The sequence below is a fragment of the Macaca fascicularis genome, chromosome 7 (assembly GCF_037993035.2).
Source record: "Macaca fascicularis isolate 582-1 chromosome 7, T2T-MFA8v1.1".
Lineage (NCBI taxonomy): Eukaryota > Metazoa > Chordata > Mammalia > Primates > Cercopithecidae > Macaca > Macaca fascicularis.
In genome coordinates, this window is record NC_088381.1 from 25,388,671 (window position 1) to 25,408,759 (window position 20,089).

The 20,089-nt window shown below is 41.6% G+C and overlaps 1 protein-coding gene across 1 annotated transcript in view; it reads right to left on the reverse strand.

The window, feature by feature from the left end:
- Positions 1-20,089, reverse strand: part of SHC4 (SHC adaptor protein 4) — a 141,783-nt gene that overhangs the window by 63,239 nt on the left and 58,455 nt on the right. Inside the window, exon 3 of the mRNA XM_005559499.5 lies at positions 5,087-5,150. Coding sequence (XP_005559556.3) covers positions 5,087-5,150 — 64 coding nt within the window. The remainder of the gene's footprint in view (positions 1-5,086; positions 5,151-20,089) is intronic.

Genomic DNA, 20,089 nt, shown 5'->3' on the forward strand with positions numbered 1-20,089 from the left:
AAGCTCATTCTAAAATGTAGTGCAAACAATGTGAGGAAGGAGCCCTAAACCTCACAGCTATTACCACATCATAAAGCTGACTCTTGGTCTACTTTCTTTGCTTCTTACACGGCTCTGGGCAAAGCGAGCCTCACAATTCAGGGATTTTGTGTTCCCCGCAGCGATTTTATTAACAGCAAGTTGTTCATTTGCTTCTCTAGAGTTTCTTTTCCATGCTAGTTTAAAAAGTATTATTAAGAGGCCGGTGCGGTGGCTCACGCCTGTAATCCCAGCACTTTGGGAGGCCGAGGTGAGCAGTTCACGAAGTCAGGAGTTGGAGACCAGCCTGACCAACATGGCGAAACCTGTCTCTACTAAAAACACAAAAATAAGCCAGGTGTGGTGGCGTGTGCCTGTAATCCCAGCTACTCAGGAGGCTGAGGTAGGAGAATCACTTGAACCTGGGAGGCGGAGGTCACAGTGAGCCGAGATCATGCCACTGCACTCCAGCCTGGGCAATAGAGCAAGACTCTGTTGCTAAAAAAAAAAAAAAAAAAAAAAATATATATATATATATATATATATATATGAAGTGCAAATTAAATTATAACACTATCTCATAGTTGAAAAGCATTTTGTTATCTGTAAAGAACTTTTGTGTAAGTCATCTTAATTTTGTTCTCACCATAACCTTAATCTCGTGGGATATGCCCAAAATGTATTTATTATATAGGAGACAAAGTCTTTCATGCCATTATTAGAAATGTCCTAACAGTTAAAAGACCCATGGAAGAGAAAGGAGTGGAAAGCACACAGGATGGGCAGTGAGGCAACTGGAATTCAAGTCCCAGGTGTGATCCTAACTTGTCAAGGGACCTTAGACAACTCTGGAACCCCCTCAATGTCTTTGTTTACAAAACAGGAGTAATACTATCACTTCCATTCTTCCACCTCTAGCCATGGGAGGTCTTAGGGGAATCAAATTTAGTATTAATAATAAAGTATATGGAAATGCACAGTATACGGCAAAGTGCTAACAAACTGTAGTGATTATAATTACTACTTTCAAAATGAATTTTGGCAATTTTGCTACAGGATTTCTTCTTCAAGAAAGAGATAGGGGAGAAACTGTAGACCCTGGCCTTGGGAGAGGTCATTATGGGAATGAGAGGAGAAAGGAACAGAAAGGGGAGGCTGAGGATGGGATACTGACCAACTTTTACAAAAGAGTGGAGGCAGACCTGGCAGAAGTGCTTATCCATATTTTACAAAGAGAAAAGCATTAAGATAGGGAAACATTAATTGACTGTATCTGGGTCAATTTATTGGTACTGACATAGCAGCCTAGCTCTTCTTACTCCATATGGCATAGTCTCTCAGGAATCCCCAGTTCTTTCAGTTATTCATTAACTTTTAGACTTCAAAACTCATAGGAGATCACATAAATAGATAAATCATTTATCCATTAGCACTCCAAACTGCTAATGATGCAGTCAGTATCTAACAGACCTAAGGAATCAAACAAAGATCTGACTATATTCAACTGGCCCTACATCGTTTTTTGGCTCTCTCCCTGCAGGGCAGATGCTTGGCAAAAGGGCAGATAACATCGTGATTAAGTGTGTAGATGCTGGACCAGACTACCTGGGCTTGACCTAGCTCCTCCACACACTGACTGGGTCACTGAGCAAGTTACTTAACCTCTTGGGGCCTCAGTTTCCTCATCTGTAAAATGGGGACAAACAATAACACTTGTGGCTAGGTTTTTTGTGATGATTAACAAAGTATAAAAACCACAGCATTCCAAAACTTATGGGATGCAGTGAAAACAGTGAGTGCTAGGAGGAAAAATCATAGATATAAACACTTTTATTAAAAAAGCAGAAAGATCTCAAGTCAAAAACCTAACATTGTAACTTAAGGAACTAGAAAAAAACAAAACCCAAAGCTAGCGGAAACAAGGAAATCATAAAGATTAGAACAGAGATAAAATAGAGAATAGAAAAATAGAGAAAATTAATTAAACCAAAAGTTGGTTCTTCCAAAAGATCGGCAAAACTGGCAAACCTTTAACTAGATGAATTAAGGCAAAAAAGAGAAAAGACTCAAATTACTAAAATCAGAAATGAAAGTGAAGACTTTACTACCAATTCTACAGAAATAAAAAGGATTATAAGAGACTACTGTGAACAATTGTATGCCAACAAGTTGGAGAACCTAGATACAATGGACAAATTGCTAGAATACCTATCAAGACGAAATCATAAAGAAACTGAAAATGTGAATAGGCTTGGTGAGAATATGGAGAAATTAGAACCCTTGTGCATTATTGGTGGGAGTGTAAAATGGTACAGCTGCTGTAGAAAACAGTATGGTAGTTCCTCAAACAATGAAAAAATAGAATAACCACATGATCCAGCAATTCTACTTCTGGGTATATACCCAATATAATTGAAAGGAAGGTCTCTAAAAGATTTTGTAACTCACGTTCATAGCAGCATTATTCATAATAGCTAAGCTGTGGAAGCAACCTAGTGTCCATCTACGGAAGAATGGATAAGCAAAATGTGGTCTATACATACAACGCAAAATTATTCAGCTATAAAAAGGAAGTAAATTCCGACATCTGCTATGACATGGATGAACCTTGAGGACATTATGCTAAGTGAATTAAGCCAGTCATAAAAGGACCAATACTGTATGATTCCACTCATATATAGTATCTAGAGTACTCAAAATCATAGAGACAGAAAGTAGAATTGTGGTTGCCAGGGTCTGGGGAGATAGGGGACTGGGGAGTTACGGTTTAATGTGTAGAGTTTCAGTTTTGCAAGATGAAAAGAGTTCTAAAGATGGATGATGGTGATGGCTGCACAAAAATATGAATGTACTTAATATCACTGAACTGTACACTTAAAAAGGGTTAAGATGAGGCTGGGAGTGGTGGCTCATGCCTATAATTCCAGCACTTTGGGAGGCTGAGGTGGGTAGATCACTTGAGGCCAGAGAGTTAGAGACCAGCCTGGCCAACATGGCAAAACCTCATCTCTACTAAAAATACAAAAATCAGCCAGGCATGGTGGCACATGATTGCAATCCCAGCTACTCGGGAGGCTGAGGCATTGAGAATTGTTTGAACCCCTGGGAGGCGGAGGTTGCAGTGAGCCGCTGGACTCCAGCCTGGGTGACAGAGTGAAACCATCTCAAAAAAAAAAAAAAAAAAGGTTAAGATGGTAAAGTTTATGTTATGAATATTTTACCACAATAAAGTGGAGAGAAAAGAAAAGAAAAGAAAAAGGGGTAAAGTGCTGGAAAGAGTCCCTGGCACATATTAAGTACTCAATACATGCTAGCTATTGGAGGAAACCAGCTGCTTTTCTGTTTTTCTCTGCAAGTGTACTTTCCGGATAGATGATAGCCAGGTTTGCTTTGTTTTATTTTGGGATGGGGAATCCCTGCTCCTTAGATGAGAAAATCTTGCCTGTTAGTTGGAATCATCCAGTTGAAGCATTCTAATCAGAAATTATGAGAAGCAGGAAGAGGTTAGAGATTACTTTGGAACCATGGGTTCTGTGAAAGAAACTAGTCATAGGGAGTCCTTAATAGAATTTAAGAGCCATTTGTCAGAATGTTTCATACCATGTGGGTTCTCTGAGTCACTCTGGGTGACACTGGTTCAGCCCTATGTAATATAATGAAGAATGATAACCGAAAACAGGGCAGAATGGTATAGAAATAGAACCCTAAGCTGGGAATCTGAAGACTTGGCTTCTACAGCTGGCTCTGACCTTAATCACCCTAGTGACTCAGACAAATACCATCTCTTGTCTCAGATTCAGTTTAGTAGCTGGCAAAATGAAAATGTTAGACCAGAAGATCTCTTTAAAAACCCTTCTCGGCCAGGTGTGGTGGCTCACGCCTATAGTCCCAGCACTTTGGGAGGCTGAGGTGGGCAGATCATGAGGTCAGGAGATTGAGACCATCCTGGCTAACACGGTGAAACCCTGTCTCTACTAAAAATACAGAAAAATTAGCCAGGCTTGGTGGCAGGCGCCTGTAGTCTCAGCTACTCAGGAGGCTGAGGCAGGAGAATGGCGTGAACCTGGGAGGCGGAGCTTGCAGTGAGCCAAGATTGCGCCACTACACTCCAGCCTGGGCGACAGAGCGAGACTCCGTCTCAAAAACAAAAAACAAAAAAACAAAAAGCCAAACAAAACAAAAAAAACCCTACACTTAAACAGTCTGCAATTCTATATGATTTATATAGTTATCTTAAGAGCTTTTGTATCGGCCCTTTGGACTTTTCAAACCAACAAAATATTCTAGGGCTCACAGCTTAATAGCAATAATACTAGCTACCATTAACACAGAAAGTGTAATAGATGCCAGACGCCGTGGTAGGTAGTATGTAGACATCACTTCATTTATTTCTTACATAACCCTATAAAGTAAGTGCTATTTTCTCCCATTTTACAGATGAGTAAACCAAGGATCCAAGAGGTTAAGTGACTTGTCCAAGAGTACACCGTTTGTAGGTGGCTGAGGCAGGACTTCAATCCGAGTCTGTCTAACATCAAAACTTTTGCTTTCTTTCCACAGGGAAAGCTACTCTACCCATGCGTTATTAGCTCACCTTTACCGCTATCCATATTTATACTAGAAAACAGGCCAGGAAGCCTAAAAGGTCTAAAATGTTGTAATGCAGAATACATACATTATAAAATGTGGAAACTGGAAGGCACTAAACTGGTCATTTAGTTCAACTCCCTAACTCCACACTCCACAGGAAATAAGAACAGAGTCTCAGCAAGATGAGATTCCATGCTCCCTGGTCAGTAAGAGCCAAGTCCGGCACCCTACATTTCTGACATAAAGCCCAGGGGCTTTCTCCCCTCTGCAGCTGGAGGCATCGCCACGTCAGACAGCCTCGGGCAACTCGGAAAGATTTGAGGGAGAAGAGTAGCTTTGAGTGCAGCTCTGATATCATGCCACCTAATAAAGGCCAGGCTGGACTTTGGGTCATATGGTGGGATGAACTAACAGCGATTTTCATACTCTCTTTGCCATCATGAGGGACACAAAGCAAGAAAACCACCGCAACATTTACCTTTCGCTTTTTAATGGCTCCATTTGCCCCGGGGACAGCTTCACACAGGCGACTTATTGCTTCCCTAAAGAACAGAAACCATACAAATAAAGACTTAGCATACTACCTCCACACAGTAAGTGTTTAAGAAATGTTAGAAATTATCACGACCAAAAAGTACACATACATAATAGTGAGTCCAACACACATGATATTCTCCCAGCCCCACAGGAGGAAATGCTGTACTTACTCCTTCTGCAGGAAAACCTAGCAGCACCCTAACAGTGAACAATCGCTTCACAACAAGGAGCTCCACTGTTCGCTTTTTTCATCTCTGTTTTTCCTTGGATTTTCAGATTTTGGTTTTTGTGTTGTTGATTTTTAACCAAAAAGGAGGGGCAGGGCATTGTCATCTGGAAATACTTTGCAGTGTTACCTCTAGCAAAATCATCTCTGTAATGTTATGAATAAAAAGCTTCATAGTATCTCAGAACTAAAGACAATTAAATACAAAAATAACCTGACACTAGAGGAAATTTAAAAGGATCGGGAGAATGTTGAACTTCAAGGTGGTCTCAGATGGAGTTTTATTGACTAGGTTGCTGCTACAAGCCATTGAGCTTTCATGTAATTTCACAGAAGAAAAGAAATCAATATCAAATTTCCTCCTTTGCTTACTTTTCTGCCCTTCCTATATATTGCGCTTCCTGAGAGAAAGGCACCGCTAAAATAAGTAGTTGCTCCTTAATGGAAGTGGTGAAGGAACTGGCGCCCTCCTTTCCAGAAATGCAGTTAAAACTAAAAGCTTTTGTTTCTGGGACTCTGAGCATTCATAACTGCCCAAGCTTTCACTCTGTGTAATCTGAACCTTAGCCTTGTGGCTTTGAACACATATATTAAACTTTTCACAAGGCAAATGAAAATCTCTTCCGGATTCCCCAGAGATCATTGTTTAAATTAATAAACTATATTCTCACACACACGCACACCCAACACACATACACATGCAACACTATTATAGTTTTTATATATATTATATTTCACAATAGTATTTTCTAAAGTTTAGATTCCCAAAGGAAGTGGGGAGACGTCAGAGAGAGGAATGCAAACCCATTTTTGTTTTGTTTTGTTTTGTTTTTGTTTTGAGACGGAGTCTCACTCTGTTGCCCAGGCTGGAGTGCAGTGGCACAATCTTGGCTCACTGCAAGCTCCACCCTCCAGGTTCACGCCATTCTCCTGCCTCAGCCTCCCGAGTAGCTGGGACTACAGGCGCCCACCACCACGCCCGGCTAATTTTTTTGTATTTTTAGTAGAGACGGGATTTCACCATGTTAGCCAGGTTAGTCTCGATCTCCTGACCTCGTGATCTGCCCGCCTCAGCCTCCCAAAGTGCTGGGATTACAGGTGTGAGCCACTGCGCCTGGCCATGCAGACCTATTTTTATAACTATAGCTATGATAGGTTGTAGTGCAGAGCAATGTTCTTCTAGAAAATACTTTTGAAAGATAATTAGAATTCCCAAAGATTCTAGGCATTATTTTGCACTTATAAATGTATGTTTTAGCTCAGATCATTTTTTCTATATAAATGAAACTCTTTTTCAAGGTATTATCTTGTTAGATTTTTGTATAATTATCTGCAATCAAAGGATAGAATGGATCTTTGGTTAGCATATATTCTCAGGATTTCATATTTATTGTTTCTCTAGGATTCTATCCTTTGTTCTCCGGAGTCAAATAGAAGGATAACACAGAGAGTTGGGCTCTCTGGCTTGGTTGGTTGATTGATGTTTTGAGTCATCTTAATGATTACTCAATAATTGATAAGACTCATAATTAATCCAAACTGGCACTGATACTGCCAAAATAGCTAGTCCAGGCACCCCACTATATTGACAGTATTTAATAAAGAGGTATTATAAGATAGGGCAGATCCTTTACTCCATGAGAGTGATTTGGATATTTTGGTCTAAAAACACAAAAAATTAGCCAGGCGTGGTGGCAGGCACCTGTAATCCCAGCTACTTGGGAGGTTGAGGCAGGAGAATCACTTGAATCCGAGAGGTGGAGGTTGCAGCAAGCCGAGATCGCGCCATTGCACTCCAGCCTGGGCAAAAAGAATGAAACTCTGGTCTCAAAAAATAAATAAATAAATAAATAAATAAATAAATAAATAAGTTGACTATAAATGATGTGAACTTAAAGTAAAAACAAAGGTGAATATTGATGTTGCCAAATATAATAACAACAACAATAATAATATAACAATAATTATATGCCAACTATAGTAACTTTTTATTAGAAGTTGTTACTTTTATTTAGCAACTCGTAATTTCATAAACTGTTTTCCCACACATTTGTTTTTTTGATTCTCACACCAAGTATCAATGTCTTCTAACAAAAAGTAATGCAGTGAATTTAAGTTGAAGGGAATACTTTACAGCATGAATACCTCTCAAGGAGGTTTTAAAAGGATGACCCTTCCTGGAAGGGAGGGGATTAGAATTTCTCGACAGACAGAAGAACATAGGTGAAGACACCAAAACACAAAGTATCATGATATGAGGGGAATTACAGGTACTTTCATATTGCTGGAGCATAACATATGGTAGAACAAGAGTGAATATGAACTAAGAGATAAGAGTCTAAATACTGTTTCTGTGAAGTGCTGGACAGTAAATATTTCAGACTTTGCTCTTTTGCAAGTACTCAACTCTGCTATTGTAGTGCAAAAAGCAGCCTTAGACAATATGTAGACAAGTGAGCATGGCTGTGTTCCAACAAAACTTTATGGAAACTGGTGGCTGGCCAGATCTGGCCCATGGGCTACAGTTTCTTGACCCGTGGATCCAATAATTCACACAAAAGGAGAGAGAAATCATTCGGTTTTTTAAGATGGGAAAATATTCACATTCATTATAATTTTAAAATTGAAAATTAAAACAACAAGATACTTCACTCATTAAATTAGGGAAAAAAAATACAAAACCCAGTGTTGGAAAAGATGGGAAATATTCTGCTTTAGGCATATTTATCAATTGCCAGGGGCCTCGGTTAGTATTAATACAATCTTTCTAGAGAGTAATTTGGTAAACGTTGACAAATGTCAAAATTTCTCAGAGCATGGGCGGGGCGTGGTGGCACACACTTGTAGTCCCAGCTACTTGGGAGGCTTGCTTGAGCCCAGGAGTTCAAGGCTGCAGTGCCACTGCACTCCCGCCTGGGTGACAGAGAGAGACCCTGTCTCTAAAAACAATTTGTTTAAATAATTTATTACAGCCTTTGACAAGGTGGGGAGAAGCCTGTATTGGGATAGCATTGAGTATATAAGTAAAAAAACACTTCACATAAGAAACCAACCCAAAGTCTTGCGATATAGAGATAAAACATATCAAAATGGATATTGCCACTTGGACTATAGAAATATGAAGAAGTCTATAGAAATTAGTGTGAAAAAGTAGAACTTGTAACAGTATGTACACATTAGTAGCAGCTATATCAAATTAATCCTGTGTAAATAGTAATGTAGAAAAAGCTTATGAACTATGGCTTGGTTTTAGGTGTTTTTTGTGTGTGTGGTTTGCTATTTCATTTCTGATTCTACTGGTGTTTAGATATAAACAAGGTAAACAATGTTATGTTTTACTTTCATTGTACACTTGATTGGATAAGTAATCCTTTAAAATATTGAAAATAATGCATAGTAAATTCCTTCAGCAGGAGTTTTGCTAGTGTGAGGCAAAGGTGTTGAGATGTGAAGGCACATCAAAAATGTCCCAATGGAGAGGTGACACCCATAGAGAGATCGGACAATGTTCATGTTATGGATACTAACAGGTGTTCTTTATTTCTCTCTCTCCTCCCATTCCAACTTAGCTTTTAACCCCTCCATCTTTGTAGCCACTAAATCCATATTTCCTTTTTCAGTTTTTTTATATAGAGCTACCTGTTTCTATTCCCAAAAGTTTCAAAAAGATAAAAAATCTTGAGTGCATTTAGTAAAGCCTTTTAGAATGGTACACCTTGCAGTAGCAGCGAGCCCAAGCTTCAGTGAAAGGACAGCCCCCATTTATATTTATTTAATTTTTTGTTTTTGTAGAGATGGGGTCTCACTCTGTTGCCCAGGTTGGAGTGCAGTGGTGTGATCATAGCTCACTGCAGCCTCAACCTCCTTGGGCTCAAGCAATCCTCCCACCTCTACCTCCCATGTAGCTGGGACCACTACAACTGGCAAGCACCACCATAATTGGCTAATTTTTTCTTTTCCTTTTTTATTTCGTGTAGAGACAGTGTCTCCCTATGTTGCCTGGGTTGGTCTTGAACTCCTGGGCTCAAGTGAGACTCCCACCTCAGCCTACCAAGGTTCTGGGATTAGAGGTGTGAGCCATAGCTCCTGGCCAGCCCCTATTTACTAAGCACTCTCTATGGTCAGGCTCAGAAGTGAACACCTTATGTACATCATTTCATTGAGTCATAACAGTATCATTCCAAGGTACGGACTTCACCCTCATTTTACCAATGAGGATACTAAAGTTCAAAGAATTTAAATAACTGTGTACAAATAAGGCAATTGACAGTGGGAGAGACAGAATGCAAATCCACTTCTGACTTCAAAACCCACAAGCACTGGGAAGGAACCACTTTGCCAGATGGATGAAAAGGAGGGAGTCGTAGGCTCTAGAGGCTAGGGGAAGTAGTATATTGACTGTCCTTCCCTTGCTCACTCCCCTAACACAGTGAGGGGAGGCTCTTTGGCCAATCGCTAACACCAGTGTGGCTGGGGTAAACTACCCAGGCAAAAGGACAAAGTGGTAGGGGCTGACTCTTCTTAGAAAAGACTTACTCGGATGCCCCTGCCCTGCCCCAGCCCTCTGCTGTCTATGCGCTGGCTGCCACCTCCTGGAAGAAACGAGCATCTGGAGCCAGGCTCTGCCCACATGGGCAACATACATGAGTACGCACTCACACGCTCACTCAGGACTGCATATTTGAGGCGTGTGAGGCTTTACAGAGCCCCCAAAATCTCTTGATGTACAAAACTCTGCTCAAAAGAAAAAAAGGGGAAAATTTGGGTTTATGAACTTGCTTTAAAAAGTAATTATCAGCCAGGCACAGTGGCTCATGCCTGTAGTCCCACCATGCAGGGAGGCCAAGGCAAGAGGATCCCTCAAGGCCAGGACTTTGAGACAAACTGGACAACATAGTGAGACCTTGTCTCCACAAAAAAATATATATATTTTAAATTGCCAGGCGTAGCAGTGCACACCTGTGGCCACAGCTACCCAGGAGCCCAGTGCAGGAGGATTGCTTGAGCCTAGGAGTTCAAGGCTGCAGTGAGCTAGGATTATATCACTGCACTCCAGTCTGGGTGACAGAGCAAGACCCTGTCTCAAAAAAATAGTACTTATTAATTTTTTGAATTGGAGACTCTAAGATGAGCCATGCCTCTCTCCAATAAAAGGCCTATTTGTACAAACTTTTCTTTTCTTTTTTTTTTTATTTTTGTTTTTTTGGGACAGATCTTGCTCTGGTTGCCCAGGCTGGAATGCAATGGTGCGATCTCGGCTCACTGCAACCTCCGCCTCCAGGGTTCAAGCAATTCTCCTGCTTCAGCCTCCCAAGTAGCTGGAATTACAGGCACCCGCCACCACACCCCGCTAATTTTTGTATTTTTAGTGGAGATGGGGTTTCACCACGTTGGCCAGGCTGGTCTCAAACTCCCAACCTCAGGCGATCTGGCCGCCTGGCCTTTCAAAGTGCTGGGATTACAGACATGAGCCACCGCGCCCGGCCTGTACAAACTTTTCTATTCCGTTTAAGAAGGTCCACTCCTCACCCCAAAGCTCCCCAGAACATTCTGTGGACCTCTTAGAAATCACAGATCCCAGGTTAAGAATTACTGCTTTAAATTAACCTCTCAAATTCCACTTGCCTTGCTGATAGCAGCGTTAACAAATCTGAAATCCCAGCGAGGAAAGGCAGATAGATGCCTGCATTCTGTTGCTTTTGTTCACAAAGATCTTTTCTTCCCCTACTACTGGGACCAAGACATTAACTGTAACATTTTCAAGAACAAATAGTACTTTCAGTGCTTTTCTGGAGTCTCAGCCACACCCTTGGGCCAACTTTACAAATGCTGAGGAAAAAGAAAAAGACAACAGAGCTGAGCGCGATTTCTCCTGGGACCGAGGGGGCCCCGCCATTCTTACAGCCCCAAAATTTCTGCAGAACCTTTTTGGAGCTGAGTGGCGGTGAGACTTTCTCCAGCTAGCAAACATTCAGTAAGTGTCTGCTTTTAGAGGAGCAGAATTTTTGGGCTTTCAATGGCTAAAGATTTCCATCTTGGGAGCCTGTATTAGAAAGAAAGAGAAATGCCCCAGTGCACCAACAGTGGCCACTTTGTTTATTGTTTCGCCACATGAGAGAGAAGGGGAGAAGTGGGCTGATGTAAGAGAATGAGAATGCCGTTGAAGATTTGCTTTTAAGCATATAAAACCCTGCCTACGCCATAAGACCAAAAAAAAGATATTTTGTCTGTCTTAACAGAGTCCAAACTAATCATCCAAACAAAGCCACCTTTCTTCACCAACTCCTGGCCAGTACGACACTGAAGTTATAATTCTTCTGTGTCTTTAACCCTCAAACGATTAAGCTCCTCTGGAAGCAATGTCGCCTAACACACACACACACACGTGCACACACACACACACACGTGCACACACACACACTTTTTAAATTGTTTTTAATTTTGGAAGGCAATATCACGATCCAAGACAAAGGAGAGCATTTAATGGCAGGAGAGGCTGTGGGGCAGATTTCTTCTGGTGAATGTCAAGATGCAGTTCTTCAGTCAATAGGAAAGCCAGAAAATGTGCAATATGAAACCAGGCAAAGGGGCCCAGCTGGAATGATTAAAGGCAATGATCCCCACATCCCCCACCTTTTGACACACACACACACACGCACACACACATCTATAGTCACATATGCAGTGAAGGAGTATTTCCAGTTTTGTCCCTGCAAATAGGAATGAGAATAAAATTTTAATCACAGCAAGAGCCTTTCCAAAATAAAAAGTCAATGATACTCAGCTAAAACAAATTCATCTGCCATTTCCCAAAGGACTTTCTTTTACTTTGCATCTCCAACGTAAGTCCTTCAAGAAATCAGTTACCAAAGTCTAAGGGACATGTTGCGCCCTAAATGTCTCAGATTGCCTTCTTGTTATGAATGAAGAGACTTAGAGTAATTCAGACTGCACATCCATGTGGTATTATGCTGTTCTGATTGTTCTAGGGAAACCAGTACCATCTTTTTTTAAATCTTTGCCTCCAGGACAGCAAGGCTCAGTGATCTATGTGTTCAATTTTGTCCAGCTTAGTGAAATTAAAGACATCCAAGAATTTGTGAAAGCCCTCAGACTGGACACTTTAGAACAGGAGCCTGCCTCTGCGGTGATAAGCACACAATGAATGCAGTCAATGCCCATAGACCAGTTGAAAATGGAAAGCCTCAAATTTGCTTTGTGCTATTATCAAGGGGCATCACCCGTGCACTCCAGGAGGGTGAACTCAGCTCATAAAATACATCCTTTCACTTTAGAAACAGGCACCGGGAGTCCCAGGATGGTCAAATAAAACCTTTGAGTACTGCCCACAGCATTTATCCCCACACTGACTTAGTGTACCACTCTGTTCACCTGAATTGTATTTAAAGTCTGATTCTAAAATACAATTGCTAGCCAACCCAGCTCAGTAACCATAGGAAATGGGTTTGTCTGTCTACTTCATGATTCTGCCCTTTGGCTCTGATGCAAATATGAACCCATTAATCACACCGGAATGAGGTGAAATACCCTCTTGTCTAGAGTATCACATCTCCCCTATAAAGCTCACTAGTTAACGGATATTAAGTGCTGGTTTTCTACTGTCCCCAAACTGATTTCCTGTAATACAATCATGTATCTCAAAATTCAAACACCTATGTCCACAAGCTGATAGCTTATAGGCTTAAGGAAATGACAATAAGAAATAGAGTTGGTTTCATATAAAATACATGGGAATTTGTAAATTCAAAAGATTGCTCTCCTTTAGGATAAACTGGGCTTCTTTAAAACAACTGTGTTTTTGGCAAAATATTCAAAATATTATGAAGGTGTGTCTTTTGGAGTTAAAGAGTGCACTGATGCATAGTGTGGTCACTTACGAGCCAAAAACTCATTAAAAACAAACAAACAAAACAAAAACAAAAACAGATCTTACTTAGTCACCCACTTTATTCACTCAAGCTCACTCTAAACAATGTATATCTACTTCCAAAAATTCTTCAGAGAGTAATTGGAATTTTAAAGACATTTAAAACAGTTTGGCCAGGTGTGGTGGCTCACACCTGTAATCTTTGCACTTTGGGAGGCCAAGGTAGGCGGATCACTTGAGGTCAAGAGTTCAAGACCAGCCTAGCCAACATCGTGAAACCCCCGTCTCTAGTAAAAATACAAAAATTAGCCAGGCATGGTGGTGCATGCCTGTAATCCCAGCTACTAGGGAGGCTGAGGCAGGAGAATTGCTTGAACCGGGAGGCAGAGGTTGCAGTGAGCTGAGATTGTGCCATTGCGCTCTAGCTTGGGTGACAGAGCAACACTCCATCTAAATAAATAAATAAATAGTAAAACTGTCATACAGGTGTCTATACCATTGAGCAAGACAGCAATTGGTGTAATGAATATATTATTTCTACCACTTTTTTTTTTTTTAAATAACTTTGGTTCTTTTAAAGGCTATTTGGCATATATGTTGTAAATCTTATTGGGAATTCCATTTTTTTTAATGTGTGTGCACCTCTGGAAGGAAGGAACAACTGGCCTAGCCAGTTAATCCACCTTGACAAATTATTTGTCAAGGACAACTTCAGCCTGCACATCCACAGAGAGTACACCATTAGGTAAGTGGTGATCAAACTGTAAAGTTCTTAAGAATCACCTGGGTACTGGTTAAAATACAGATTTCTAGGACCATTCCTAGAGGTTTTGATTCTGGGGTGAGGCCTAGGAATCTACAGTTTCACAAACCTTCCAAGTGATTCCGATACAGAGTTCATGAACCACACAGCTGATTAAACCTTCTCCTCAGACTCACTGCACAGAGTAACTGGTGCTGTGCTCTATAGCTTAGACCAGATGGTTGCGTTAGAGGGTGTTAAGGAATTAGGTCACCTATTCCTAAAGGTCAGAATAGGGAAGGTTACACTGCCTGTATGTTTGATGATATTCCATTCTGGGGAATTTTGTTTTCAATGTGGTCACTCTATATTCTGGCATACATATTTGGTATAATCCTCTCTTCTCTTCTCTGCCTCCCCAATCCTCATCTCCTCAAGAAGAAGGGCTTTATGGCTGGGTGTGGTGGCTCACGTCTGTAATCCTAGCACTTTGGAAGGCCAAGGTGGGCAGATGACCTAAGGTCAGGAGTTCAAGAGCAGCCTGGCCAATATGGTGAAACCCCATCTCTACTAAAAATACAAAAGTAGCCAGGAGTGGTGGTGGGCGCCTGTAGTCGTAACTACTCGGGAGGCTGAGGCAGGAGAATCGCTTGAACCTGGGAGGCGGAGGTTGCAGTAAGCTGAGATGGTGCCACTGAACTCCTGCCTGGGCAACAGAGTGAGATTCTGTCTCAAAAAAAAAAAAAAAAAAAGAAGAAGAAGGGCTTTTACCAGAGGCCACATGGAGGCCCTCAACATCTTTGCTTACGTCACCCCTTGCACATACAAGCAGTGAGAGAGTGTCGGCATTATCTCTCTTATCTGGAGGCAGCAAGGACATCCTGGAGGCAGCAAGGTCTAATCCATTTGCCCCTCAAATGCATTCAACACTCTAGGCAGTGGTTCTCAGCCTTGGCTGCACATTGGACTATACCACCAAGAATGTTACGAAGTACTGAAGACGGTCTCAGCTCCAGAGATTCTGACTTAATTGGTGCAGGACAGGGCTTGGGGATCAGAAGTTTTAAGATCTCTTCCAAATGCTTCCAACAAGGCTAAGGTTGAGAATCACTCTAGCAGCAGTTGGCAAACTTTTTCTGAAAAGGGCCAGATAGGAAATATTTTAGGCTGTGCAGGTTACACAGTTTCTGTTACAGCTCCTCAATTCTGCTGTTGTAGCTAGAAAAACAGCCATAGGCAATACATAAACAAATGGGTGTGCTTGTGTGCCAGTAACACTTATGGACACTGAAATTTGAATTCCATATGATTTTCATGTGTCACAGAATATTCTTTTGGGGTGTTTTTTCCAACCATTTAAAAAATGTCAAAGCCATTCTTGGCTGACAAGGTGGCAAAATCAAAATCAGGTAGCGGATGGGATTTGGCCTGCAGGCTCTTGTTCTCTGATTCTTGCTCTAAAGCAAACCAGAAACCAATGTGAGAAGATTTGGGGTCGTGGTCAGCTATTACCTAGTGCATGGTGCAAAGCTTATTAGAGTGCAATCTTTTGCAAGGATTGTTTATACATATTTTGAACTTTGTCTTGTTCGGTTTCTTGCTACAAGAAGTTGGGAAAGACAAGGGGTCTTTCCCTATGTCAATATAAGAATTATGGAACTCCTTTTACACTGTAAATTATTGTTTTTCCATTCTTTTCTTCCAACAGCACTCAGTAGAGGCAGACGGAAACAAATTATTTTTTCCTTTTAATTATCATCTAACCTTCATTAAGTGATACTATGTAAATGAAACAGTGCAAAGTGTTTGGGCAGGCGATACAGAAATAAACAAAAGTGCAAAATTATAGTAACTGTTAAAATTTGATGGCTTTAATTTATCTATAACTCTACTTTCTTACAATAATAGAGAGTGAGGAAAAGTTAGTTAAGTAGACTCTGCAGTTAGATAGCCAGAGTCCAAACTCTAGCTGTCTCTTACAATCTCTGTCACCTTGAACAAGTTTTTAAAGCTCTCTATGTCTCAATTCCTTAAATATAAAAGGTAAGAATAATAATAGTGCTTTGGACAATACCTCAGTAAATGCTAGCCATTATTATTGCTTTATCCTTATAATGGCTATCTACTTTAAGAACTGGGTCTAGGCCGGGTGCAGTGGCTCATGCCTGTAATCCCAGCACTTTGGCAGGTGGATCGCCTGAGCTCAGGAGTTCGAGAGCAGCCTGTGCAACATGGCAAAACCCTATCTCTACAAAAAATACAAGTTAGCCAGCTGTGTTTGCTTGCACCTGTAGTCCCAGCTACTTGGGGAGGCTGAGGTGGGAGGATTGCTTGAGCCCAGGAGGTCAAGGCTGCAATTAACTGAGATTATGTCACTGCACTCCAGCCTGAGCAAGGAAGTGAGACCATGTCTCAAAAAAAAAAAAAAAAAAAAAAAAGAACTGGGTCTAATCTAATTTGTACAACACCTAGTACCCAACAAAGTATGCTCTATGTTATAACTGGAATGCTATAGTTAATATGTTATATAGCAGGTCAAATTCTGTCTATCATGTGTATAGTAATGGTTAGTATACGTTTCTATAAAGGCAGAATGCATGTCTGGCTTTCTTCGGATATTGCATGGAACCTAGTAGGCTGCCTTGGAAATAAACAATGTATTCAATATATGAATGTTAGGTAGCTCTATGTCATCAAAACAAAGTGTAACCCTTGTCTCCCTGTAGAAATCAAATCCCCCTTCAGGACAGAGGTATTCATTCCCCAGGTGCTGGAGTGCTCACTTCTCATGGATCAGAGCTGAGTTCCTTCCGCAGAAATTGTGCTCTCTAGGGGAAGTTGCCTTGCCCATGTTATGTCCCCTCCCCAGTGGCAACAGGCATCCAACAACCTGATTGGCCAATATGGGGTTCCAGGGCCTGGTCCCCGTCCCTCAATATGGAACAACTCTGAAGGGCCATCCTAGCTCCAGAACTGCCCACGGAGCCTGCTGTGACTTCACTGGTTTTCAGCCTCTCCCTCTGCCAGGCCCTGCTTCCCTCATTCCCTTGACGGTTGATTTCAAGAGCCCTCCCAGTAAGTCTTTTGCATTCAACTCTCCATCTCAGAACCTGTTTCAATATCCAGCCTGAGACCTGCTAACAAGCTGCAAGTGTAAGTTAGGCCCCCTTACACTTGCATACACTTAACTAGATGATGTCTTTCAAGAATCTATTTTGTCACAGACAACAGTGAAAAAAATCATTTTCAGAGAATTTCTCATAAGAGACACATGATCTGGATCAAAAACACCCACTTTTTAATTGTGCAAACATACACTACAGTTCACATTTCCTAAAGTAAGTGCAGCTCTCAAAAACTACAACTCAATCACATATAATTAAAGGGACCAGAGCTGTGCACTTACTCTATTAGGCATTTCTCAGCTTCCCTACTGAGAATACCAGCAGGAAATGGAACAAATCTGCCTGGCAGGTAGAGAGATGCACCAATTGTCCTGCATTTACTTTGGCACAAAGCTCTCCTTTTATCAATGAAAAGACTGTCTCTGGATGAGATTAGTTTAGTGGTTTTTTTTTTTTTTTTTTTTTTGAGACGGAGTCTCGCTGTCACCCAGGCAAGAATGCAGTGGCGCAATCTTGGCTCACTGCAAGCTCCGCCTCCTGGGTTTACACCATTCTCCTGCCTCAGCCTCCCGAGTAGCTGGGACTACATGCTCCTGCCACCACGCCTGGCCAATTTTTTGTATTTTTAGTAGAGATGGGGGTTTCACCGAGTTAGCCAGGATGGTCTCGATCTCCTGACCTCGTGATCCGCCCACCTCGGCCTCCCAAAGTGCTGGGATTACAGGATTTATGGACACTGAAATTTGAGCCACCGCGCCCAGCGAGATTAGTTTTTGATGAGTTTTGGGTGCCTCCCATCTAACTCACTCTTCCCGAAAGGAATTATATCATTATTTTTTTCTAGCTATTTAGGATGTAGCGTAGTTGAAACTCACTGCTCTCACATTCCCTGATATTCCCATTTTCCTTTCTTAAAAGCAAAAACAAAACAACAATTAAAACTTGCAGATGCTTTGGGGGATTTTCTGGGGAACCACCTGCTCACAAATAAGGAGCGTCCATGTAATCTGTGGTCCAGATTACATGGAGACCTCATTTTGAAATCACTGGATTCCCTTGCACATGTGGGCATCAAAATGCAATCCCCAGACCAGCAGCATTAGCATCGCCTGGAACTCATTAGACAGGCAAATTATTGAATCAAAAACTCTGGGGCTGGGGTCCAATATTATGTGTGTGTTTGTTTGTTTGTTTGTTTCAGAGACAAGGGCTCACTGTGTTGCCCAGGCTGGAGTGCAGTGGCTATTCACAAGTGTGTGATCATCACACACTACAACCTCAAACTCCTGAGCTCAAGTGATCCTCCCACCTCAGCCTCCCAAGTAGCTGGGACTACAGGTGCATGCCACCAAGCCCAGCTAACATTCTCTGTTTTAACAAGCCTTCGCATACTAAAGTTTGAGAACTACTATCTCACACATTTTTTTTCTCGTTAGAAATCACAAAAGGACATTAAAGTATCTTTTCCTACAGATTTATGAGTATCTTTATGAAGCCCTTTCAGAGAGAACTCACCAACAAGGAATCTGGCATCTTAAACCCAGGATTAAACATTTCCCTATTCTGTCCTTTCTGGCTTTCAGCACTTCCGCAAGATTTGTTCCTTAAAATTATTCCACTTTGGTCGACCCATAATGCAAAAGAGGCAGGGCAGATCTGATTTCCAGTTCCACCACCTACTGACTTGCTAGATGACCTTGGTAAATTTTTCCATTTCTCTAAGTCTCAATATTCTTATGGACAAAACAGGGTTAATAGTAATATCTATCTTATAAATGTTAAATTTTGTGATGACAAAGTTGATAAGAGTCACTATAGATTAATAATAAGCTGCTATTTCAATAGCCCGCTAATAGTTGAAACCATGTTTGATCTCTTCAACTAGAAAGAGGTTAAGGCTCATCCAGTTCCACGTGATTGAAAAATCCTTCCCTTCATCTGAATCAACTCGTGGACCCCAAGGCCGTCTGATCCAAATGAGTATCTTCACGGAATTTATTTTTATTCCTTTGTTCAAAAATATACCTGGCTGGGCACAGTGGCTCACACCTGTAATCCCAGCACTTTGGGAGGCTGAGGTGGGAGGATTGCTTGAGGCCTGGAGTTTGAGACAAGCCTGGGCAATATAGCAAGGCCTCATCTCCACAAAAAAAAAAAAAAAAAAAAGTAGCCGGGTGTGATGGTGGTGGTGTATGACTGTGGTCCTAGCTACTTCGGAGGCTGAGGCAGGAGGATCACTTGAGCCCAGGAGTCTGAGACTGCAAGGAGCTTTGATCATGCCACTGCACTCCAGCCTGGATTATAGCATGAGATCCTGTCTCTAAACACGACACACACCCGCGCGCACGTACACACAGATGGCACCCATAAACCAAACACTCTCCTGTTGAGCCAGGGACCTGACCTAATTGTCCAAGAGCTCCTTGTTTTGGAATTTGGCCGGGTTCAGCATGTCAAATCCTATGTTTTAGATTCTCTAGGTCTTTTCTGCTTTTCTCTAACCAGCAGTGACCATGGAAACTTCAAGACCTCCGGGGGTCATCTCAAGATCTGTGATCCAGGCCTGAGATGCTTAGAAACCTCTCCGTTATTCAACAAATAATTATCAACCCAACTATGTCCTAGGAACTATGGCTCTGAATCCTTCCAGCTCCAGGGACTGGGCTTCTGAAGAAAACCTTCAAGCCCAAAAATGATGGATGATGGAGCCCTTGTGGTTGTTGCACTGAAAAAAGACCTTAGGAAACAATCCCTTCCAGGCCAGACACCCTCCAGGGCACACTGAGCTTTCTCAGGAGGCTGCCTTTCAAATGCAGCTTCTGTGCTTCGCAGAACAATGGTTCAAAAGGCCTATTCTTACTTGCATTGTAAAATGATTAAGACTAGAGGCTGGCCACCGTATCTATCAAAATCAAAATTAGAAATCCAGGCTTAAGGAAAGCAAAAAGGGGCCACCAAGCAAG